We start from the raw sequence: 10000 nt of genomic DNA, 5'->3' as shown, positions 1-10000 counted from the left end.
TACGTATATAGTCCTATCCCTTATGTACCAACAGCCATCATTCGGTTAACACAGTAATCGTATATCACATGCGTAACTGGAGACGAGCATGGTGTACACAGCAACCGCCTCCTTGCACGTGACAAAAATGCTGTCACAACCAATATTTCCCATTAATACTGTCTGTAGGTGTGTTATTTTGTGACTCACTGGTCATCAGCTACGAGCCCCGACAGTTATCACCGCAAACGCAAACGTTTTTCAAGTAATTTTTGTTAGGGAAGCAAATGAAACGAGGGGAGAAACGGAGGGGAGAAGTGTGCAGCGTGCGGTGGCGGCGGTGGCTCGAGGGGCATAAACGCGGCCGAGGGCGCGGACGCGCGAGGGATAATAGCGTGCCAGGCAAGGAGGCGGTAGAAGCGCGGAGTGGGGGGTACGGTGCCAGGTTGAGAAGGTTGGAGGGAGGGAGAGGGGTAGAAGAAGGGACAGTGCGGAGGGGGTGGGAGGGAATAAGGTGCCAGGTTGAGAAGGTCGGAGGGAGGGAGGGAATGTACAAGAAGCAGTGCCGCTCCGAGCGCAAAAACCGAGGGATTAAGTACTTTCGGTAGCTTTGCTTAGAGCGAAAGGGGGTTAAGGGTTAAGCCAAGGAGTCGGCAATGAGTCCTGGTTAAGAAGAAGGAAGAGACAGGGCCAGAGACAAAGAGAAGGAGAAAGGACAACGGAGAACTCATCCAGTAAAAAGATATTACGTAAAGAAATGAAGATGTAATTGAGGATGAGAAATGAGGTTTGATAAATACAGTGAAGAACGTAGAGAGAGGGAATAGAGGGTGGCTATTTGAGAGAAGAGGAGAATAAGAGCTGCTTTGTTTCTCTAATACTGCTTAAGAAATCAAAGACAAAGTCCTTAGCGAAGAAGTTTTTTAATCCCGAGAAAGGAACCTGAAGTATCAGAAGATTTGGCTATTTTAGAATGTCTTTATACAAAAGACAAAGTCCTGAAACCTTGCGGATAAAAACGTGCTAACTTGGCTATGCTGATATCCGTTGAAATGCAGCTGCATATTATTCACATCTATAATTATTCCATCATTTCCATCTGATATACAAAGGAGTGGTACCCTAAATACCCCCCCAAAGACACACACACCTCATATCACACAGGCACCAAAGGTAGCACACACACCTCATAAATCCCCCCCTCCTCCTCCCCCCAGTGCCTTCGCCCTCGCTCCCGTGCAGGTCATTCAACCTGCTTCTTTGGCCCGGGGGTGAACAGCCGCCAGTGCCACCCGCCCACGACCCCTCAGCGGCTCACGATTATGACACAGACAGTGGCACTCATGAAGGGTGAGTTCGCCATACAGAGAGAATACGACTTTCGACGATATGGTTCTGAGCAGAGCGGCTTGATATAGAATGACTATAGGGAGCGCATTGGCTGTTGTTGCTCATATCTCGAGGGCCAATATACGATACGCTGATAGGAGCGATTACGGTCACCTGGATAAGAGGCCGTTTCTTATGTAATAAGTATCATTTTTGTGTTTATTTGAAACAGCATAACCCGCACATATAACAAAAAAAAATGAGAATGAAAAGCGTATATTCAATCCTACAAACTATTGTTACGACTCCTGCATCTAACTTTTGCCAAAGGTAGAATTATATTTCATGAATAACTTCATCTAAAACCACCAAGTCCCCCCCCCCCCCCCCGCCACCCCTAACCACCGGGCCACCGCCTCCCCAACCGGTGCCAAGTAGCATCGCATGGCGTGACGCGTACCGAAGAGAGGGCGGGGACAAAGAGATTTTCATTACACAAAAGATTCCCTTTAATCTGACCTTCCCGGAGCACTCTTTTCCAACCTAAACCGAAGTCTCATATGTCAGAAATTCTTGCCAAGTTGAGATGTTTACGCAATGGAATAAGCGCCGTACTAATGCACCGGGGTAAGCGCTTACCACCGGACGGGCCTTGCAGTAAGACGGGTTACACGTTAGAGAATCAGGGTCATCGTTGTTTGTTAGTGATGTGGGGCTTGTGAGTGGGGACGCTAGAGTCGAGAGTCGCTTGGCGTAGTAGTGTAGTGGCACTGTGACGTCACGCGGGGTCGCGCGGTCAGTGCCACAGTTCCCGCGTGTCCTCCACGTACCTGGTAATTAACTGTTGACGAAACGGCGCTGTGCGGGAAACTCCGAACTGTGTTCTGGTAAATGCCAGGAAATAGGATAATATTTAGAGGTTGCGGTGTTATTCAGTGTAATGTTAAGTATGTTTGTCATTAAAGAGACACTGCCAACAGGATGTCGAATGTTGTGTAGGTCGGTATGTATATTTTTCTTCAGAGAAAATCTGTTGAATAATTACATACACTCGTGTATGTATAAGTATATAAAGTATATGCACATATATATAAATATATATATATACGTATACTTATGGTAAATTTTGGTTGTGATTTTTAAAAAGCGAGGTAGATGATGATGATGATTAATCTTTACAGTTTGGTGCACTTTTCATTTCATTTACACACATATAACGGTGCCACTCGTTTTCTTTAAGCCGTAGAAAACGAAACGCACTCATCTGGGAAAAAAAGGAGCTAAATTTCCTTTCAGTTATCTTCTATGATTTATATCCACAATTACGAGGAAGAAAAAAAACGGAATCTGTGTTATTCTGAATCAGCGACATCCAGGAATAGAAAATGTCTCATCTCCAAGGGAAGTTATTTGCCCAGCGCGCTTCTTAAAGTCTTCGCCTGCTCACTGATTCCGCGGGAACTGTTTGTTTACAAGGTTTTCCAGACAGTTGCTTCGAGAAAAACAACAACAATGGTTCCATGCTTTCCCTTAGGTCTTTAGTCCATGATTCATAGCGTACAGGCATTTTTAGGTGATGCATGTGTTCAAATATGTCCAAAACATTTTGTGATCAGAAATAAATTTGAATATTTTTTTTTTTTTTTTTTTTTTTTTTTTTTTGTCTAAAAACATATAACCCACGTCACATTCACTCCCACCCTCTTTTCTTCTCCCCTTACCCCGCCCACACACCAGAGTGTTCATGAGACCATTATAAGCAACTACAGTTACTGGGTCACTGAGGCAAGGCAAGGAAGGGGGGGGGGGGGGGGTGATGCTTGGGGTCCAATGGATGCAGTCCGCTGCTTTGAAGGTCGGAGTTTTGTCTTCAAACAAAAACATGATTTGTTGAATAATTTACTTTTGAACACATTTGTACGCAGTAGTGCATACATGCAGAAGTTCGTATACATATACACATACACATGTGCATATTTGTCTGTTATATCTGCTACACACACACGCTGTGTATATGTGATTCCCGAACCTTCTACGTATGACTCCCGGCTCCGGTCATCTCCTTCTCCCTCTTCTTCTGCCGTCTCAATGCATCAAACGCCTTTCGACAGTGCATCAATTTCCCTTTCCTTTCGACCACTTTCTTTCTTCCTCCGTCAGCCCTTCATCTCCGAGAAATCGCCCCCCAGCGCCCACTCGACCCCAGTCATCATTTCGTGCCCCCCCCTTCCATCATAACAAGCCCCCCCCCCCCCCCCCCCCGTCCTCGCGCCCTCCCTCAACGCGCCCCCCCCCCCCCCTTCCCCCGCAGTGTCTTACATAGCGTACGTTCACCCCAGCTATGGCCCGCAGAGCCTCGCCTCGCGCATATCCATTCATGGCCACCACCTGTCACCCCTTTATACTGAACTATATTTTGGATAAAGTGGTCTACGAATGCTTCTCTGAGTAGCTTAACCTTTCGTTAAGAAGTCTGATGTCCAGAATTTGGTCTTTCAAAAGTAAAAATAAAGGTCATCTTCTCAGTATAAGCCTACGAGTCATTTTACCTGCGAGGCTGCTGGCGAGGCTAGGGCAATGCCCTCCACGACGGTGAGAGTGCCAGCTTTACACATGCTCTGCAACTGCCACCCTTAAACACATGTGCATAAGTGCCAGAATGCTCTGACGACCTTTCTCGAGTTAGGACACGCCATCATAACCTTTATGCAAAAGTACACAGATGCTACTCTACCTTGACACAGTTTCGTAGACCATAGTGCGCTACACTCACCCTTACGCAGGTAGAAACGAGTGCCACTCTCCGGAGTCACTCTTCATTTCATAGAGACGATTTTACCTCGGCGACCTTTTGCTCTTCGGCGCGCTATTACCGACCTTATGGCGAAGTACTGTCGAGCCGAATTCCTTCCCGACCATGCGCTCCCCTGAGTGCCTAATGAAGGAGCTACAGAAGGTTGAATATTGCTTGTCTTACTATCAGCAAGAGTGACTTCTTAACAAATATTTACAATTACTTTCATTGCTCGCTTGATATACATAGACGTGCAAGGAAATATATGTTGGATATATTCATAAATTCCCTATAGTTTATGGAAACATTATTTATCAGCATCACAGGAACCGATCGGAGGAAGGGGCTTGAGCGTCGCCTCGACAAGACAGATCGGCGCAAAACTTTCGCTTCGAGGGCCATCGCCGTCGCTCGCAGAACCTTCCTACGGCAGCCTTGCAAGCCTCGTGGCACTTGGAGGGCCGAGACTACCTGCTATTTTTATGATCCTTTCTCTTAGTGACCTAATCTTCTCGAAAATATTTCTTCTCGCCACGTTTTTTTATCATTCTCCATCGAATAGATCTTCTCTTTCATTAAAATACTTTCATATTTATTTCCCCTCCCGTCCGTTGGATCATTCATTCACCTTGTAATGCGAACAAGATCGTCTTAGAGTGCATAACTAAGGGCAATGGGGGAGGGGAGGGGGAGCTTGCCCAGAGTTAATATTAAGCTTTAATTAAACGGTCCCTGGGAATTTCTCGTGATCACATCAGACTAAAGTCGTATGCTTAACCCGTTACCCCCTTTTCACTAGCATCTGCGGCATCCCCGACTGATCTTTTTAATGCTTTAATTCCTCTTTTTTGTGAATTTAATAGGTAAACAATTGGTGGGCCTGGCGTGAGAGAGAGAGAGAGAGAGAGAGAGAGAGAGAGAGAGAGAGAGAGAGAGAGAGAGAGAGAGAGAGAGAGAGAGAGAGAGAGAGAGAGAGGGAGGGAGGGAGGGAGGGAGGGAGGGAGAGGGAGGGAGAGGAAGAGAGAGAGGGATATGCACAGAGAGAAAGGTAAAGAGAGAGAGATATGCACAGAGAGAAAGGTAAATAAAGAGAGAGACATGCAGCGAGAGAAAGACGAATAGAAAGAGAGCGAGAGAGCAAGATAAACAGAGAGAAAGAGAGCAAGATAAATAGAGAGAGAGAGCGAGAGATGCAGACTGACCGATAGGAAAGCAAAAGGAGGCGTTGAAAGGCGCCAACAAAATCAAATCTGTCTGATGCAACTTCCACCGCTAGACAGTGACTGAGGCGACAGTAAAGGCACTGACGGATTTCACAATCAGACAACAACGCTCCGGTCCGTGCTTTCCTGGCGAAACCGATGACGTACGACGCGAAATTATTAGCAGTTCAAAATTAGTTAGCACGTTATTTTATTATGTGTATGTGTATGTGTATGTGTATGTGTATGTGTATGTGTATGTGTATGTGTATGTGTATGTGTATGTGCGTGTGCGTGTGCGTGTGCGTGTGTGTTCGTGTGTGTATGTGTAAAACAAAATATAGGCAATAAACAAGGACAAAGGCATCGTAGTAGGTGCGTTAACTACCTCCCATGAGCCAAAACTGTGTCAGCCCCAATATGACTGACGTTTCCGCTGTTGAGAGAGAGGGAAATCCCATACGCAGACGCATAAGCCTCGCCCTTAGAGTCGGCGGGGAAACGGGTGAAAGGCATGTTTACCAGCTACAGGAATCCACGGTTAGGAAATACGGAATACGCAAAGAATGGCAACCGCTGAGAAACGCAGGAATAAGAAAATAAGAATGGCGAAAAGAATTGGCAGGAGGAGGAGGAATCTGTAAGAGGAAAAGGATGAATAAAGAGGAGGAAGAATCAGAGATGAGAATGAATTGGGAGGAAGAGGAAGAATCAGGGAGAGGAGAAGAATTAAGAGGAGGAAGAATAATTTGGAGGAGAAAGAATTAGGAGGAAGAAGAATTAGGAGATGAAGGGAGAATCAGGAGGAAGGAGAAGAATTAGGAGGGAGAAGAATCAGGAGGAGGAAGAAGAATCAGGAAGAGGAGAAGAATTAGGAGATGATGGAAGGATCAGGAGGAGGAGGAATAATCAGGAGGAAGAAGAATCAGGAAGAGGAGAAAAATTAGGAGATGAGGAAGAATCAGGAGGAGGAGGAATAACCAGGAGGAGGAATAATCATGAGGAAGAGGAATCAGGTGTGGAGGAGGAATCAGAAGGAGGGGTTGAAGGAGGAGCAAGAGTGAGAGTGAGCGGCTGCGAGCTGGAGGGCCGACGGGGCGATCTGGGCCAAGTGGAGCACGAAATGGAGAAAGAAGAGATGCGGGATAAAGGGCAAGGCAGGATAAAAAAAAAAGAAAAAAAAGTCAGGAGTGGGATAAAGAAATAAAGAAAAAAAAAAGGATAGGCGCAGGACAAAGGGAGGGTGGGTGTCGGGCGTGGTGCCGGGGTAGGGCAGGGGATGGGTGGGGGGGTTGCAGCATAACCTCTTTCAGTCATTGCAGTCGCCTTAGATCTCAATGCTGAGTCATGCATGATCTAAATGCGAGCAGTTTATAAACATCATGTTTACCCAGGACTGTAAGGACGTCAATATCTCTAAAAAGACTCAACCATAGGAAATACCAGCGTCCTCCTGCTTGGCTCTGCTTACTTTCTACCTCACGAGACATGGGTGACGTCACACGGACTTTTACTAGTGAAAAGGGACGTACAGGGTCCATAACATTGCCTAGTTGTGAGCGCACATAAGCCCCTCTAGCTCTCGACGGCTCGTCCCCCCCATCCCCTCCTGGACCTAGTTTTTCGGGGCCAATGAACTCCGCCTGCCTGAGTGCCAGAAGGGCTTGCCTAGTAGGGTTGCGCGGAGGGCCAGCGGTGGCACTTGTTCCCTTGTGGTTCTCATCGCCATGCTCCATAATCTACACACTCTTCCGCTGGCGACTCGGGGTGAATGAACCTGGCTCGCTCCTGCTGCTCATGGCCCACTTACTCCCCACCGTAAGGCCGCCGCCGCCGCACATGAAAGCAAAATGGGGAGGGCGCGCGGCGTCGCATCTCGCTGCCGATGCACTGACCCGATTTTACATAATTTCGGAAAAGACTTCAGAAAAGAGAAGACGGTGCCACGAACGACCATCATGCATTATCGTCTGCAGCTCAGAGGCACCTATACATGCTAGGAGCGGGTTACATGTGGGCGCTGAAGGACACGAGCGCGACACCTGCGGGAGGCCAACCAGACCAGCACCTCAGCAGAGAAAGTCTCCAGCTGAGGTGGATGAACTCAGAACCTCGACCTGTATACGCCGACGCCGCGGAGTGCTTGGGAGACTCGAGTAGCCTTTGGGAGGACCTTGCGACACAGCGCATGCGCGGGGAAAGAGGCCGTGTGACCACGCATTGGTCTAAGCACTTGCTCCTCTGACGAATTTCGAATCCGAGGATAAAGCAGCAAACCAATGTTTCGAAAAATACCCAGGAGAGTTGAAGATGACTCTCCAGCAAAGGCTGAGGTTCGTACATGGAAAGTGCGAATTCATCCTCTGGACAAGAGAAGATTCAAAGGGAGACCACGCAAACACGACGACGTCTTGCAAGACCTATCAGCCGAGAGATCTGCAGACGAAGGAGGCAGACGAAGGCGAAAGCTGATTTTCTAGCAAATTGCGATCCGCCCCTCCCCCCCCCCCCTCTCCGCCTGCTCCCTCGTATCCATCGGTTCATAGCAAGTGTTAAATGGTTTTACTATCGCCTAACCTACTTGTTGCGCTACCAGGAGGGAAGGTGGAGGGGGGGGGGAGGTGGAGAGGGGGAAGGGAGGGAATAGAGGGGAAGGGGAAGAGGAGGGGAGAAGGTATGATGATGATGGTGATGGTGGTGATGATGATGATGATGATGATGATGATGATGATGAGGAGGAGGAGGAGGAGGAGGAGGAGGAGGAGGAGGAGGAGGAGGAGGAGAAGGAGGAGGAGGGGGAGGAGGAGGAGGAGGAGGAGGAGGAGGAGGAGGAGTTGAAACAGAAGGAGGAGGAGGATACGATGGATAAGAAAAGGAGAAGGAGGAGGACAAGGATAAGACAGGGATGAGAAAAAGAAGGAAAGATGAAGAGCGCAGGGTAATGGAAATAACACGAAGCAACAAAAGAGAAAGGAAAGGGAGTATATAGCGGTAAGAGCAGCTGCAGCAGAGACAGTTATTGTCGAGACTGAAACCTAATCTCCTCACTCCCGCAGCAAAGGTTTTCGCTTTTCATACAGAGCAGCTCGCGTCCCACATTTGAGGGAGGGAGGCAGAAGACGAGTCGTATCTGCCTAGGCCTAAATAAAGAAGGTCGGAAGAGGATACTCCATTTTCCCTTGCGACCGTAAAGCACCATTTCATAAATTATTCTCCCACTTTAATGGAAGGACCCTGGACAGCCAGCGAAGGTCGCGTAACGGTTCTAGTGTCCTGGGTCGGGGGGAGCGCAGGGGGAGCGGACGCCATTGCTAGCACGCCGATACGCCCGTCAGGTGGGGCGCGGAAGGGCGTCCGCGCGGTGAAAGTTATGGTCGAGACGCCTTGCTGTGGCTCGGCGCAAGCGTGCCCGCTCGAGTACAACCTCGGAAATTCTCAGAGAGCTTCCTGATGGCCCGTTAGTTCCTGTGTTACGGAGCTTTGTTGTGCTCATCGACTTTGTATAACATTATATATATATATATATATATATATATATATATGTATATTTATATATATATATATGTATTTATATATATATATTTACATATATGTATATATACACCAATGCATATACTATACAATGCATATCTTTAGATATCAAATATCCTTCATTAGTTCTCTGTTACCGATCAAGCGCGATTCTGTTGTCAAGCATGGCTCAACAGGTGCCTTGGATCACCACGTGGCACTGGCCACTTGCTTACTTACAAAAATCGCCGCATTCTTTCGTCAACCACAATCTACGAGACCGTTAATGGCTAACGGACAAGCGGGAGAATGTATGAAGGGTCCTGGGCGTTCGCTCGGCGCCGTAGTCTCGCTGCAGCCAAGGAGTTCCTCGGGCATGCTCCGTGTAAACAAAGCAAACAAGATACTTACATTGGAAACTAACCTTTCACGTAGCCAGTGGTAAATGTCCATCCAAATGACTGTGGTATGCGGAGGTCATTACCCCAGTTAATACTATAATACTCACCTTCTTTAGCATGTTAGTGTTACAGACTAATGAATGATTCAACGGTTAGTTTAACTATGATTTAATTTCAGGTTGCTATGAATGCAAACCTACCACGGTCACGTAAAGGACTGTTCAAAACAAACGATTTAATGAATCTGTGTCTATGCTTCATCAAGGAAAATATTTACAATAAAATCGTACCCACCTGCTAGGATGACTTCTAGAATCTCAGGGGGGTCGGGGATGGGTTCAGGGCACTTGGCCAGAACGCTGTCAGACTTCTCGATGTCCAACAGATCGCGGTTGTCTTGGGCTAAGACCTGCCCGAGATAATTGGCGTGGGCTTCATAATCGGAGGATTTTCTCGGATCCTGGACGAAGTTTAGATAATCCCGTAATACTGTCATGGTAATAGGAAGGCCTCGCTTTTCTCCTGCCTCCCCTCAAAGTGCCACTTCCCCTGGCGTCGGTCTTCGTAGCGGTTTTAACAGCGTGGAGCAGCCGACTCGCGTGGCACGTACCTTGGGCTTGGTTATAAGAATTGGAAATATGTCCGTAACCCCTGTGTGATTTATTCTCTGGTCCCATGGGCACACATAGAAACACCCGATGTAAACAAACACAAACACTCGCTTTATCGGCCACGAGACACGCCCACAAACACAAACAACAGGGCACTGGTAGTTCACAACAGCT

At 47.6% G+C, this 10000-nt stretch overlaps 1 protein-coding gene across 2 annotated transcripts in view; it reads right to left on the bottom strand.

The window, feature by feature from the left end:
* Nucleotides 1-10000, bottom strand: part of LOC125026693 (nuclear hormone receptor E75-like) — a 273371-nt gene that overhangs the window by 74246 nt on the left and 189125 nt on the right. Inside the window, exon 1 of one of the 2 annotated variants that reach the window (XM_047615304.1) lies at nt 9510-10000. This exon is cut by the window's right edge and continues 163 nt beyond it. The exons of the other annotated variant lie outside the window; for it this stretch is intronic. Coding sequence (XP_047471260.1) covers nt 9510-9711 — 202 coding nt within the window. The 5' untranslated portion in view covers nt 9712-10000. The remainder of the gene's footprint in view (nt 1-9509) is intronic. 2 annotated transcript variants of the gene reach the window in all.

This window comes from Penaeus chinensis, chromosome 6 (assembly GCF_019202785.1).
Source record: "Penaeus chinensis breed Huanghai No. 1 chromosome 6, ASM1920278v2, whole genome shotgun sequence".
Lineage (NCBI taxonomy): Eukaryota > Metazoa > Arthropoda > Malacostraca > Decapoda > Penaeidae > Penaeus > Penaeus chinensis.
This window is presented reverse-complemented; position numbering and strand designations above follow the sequence as displayed.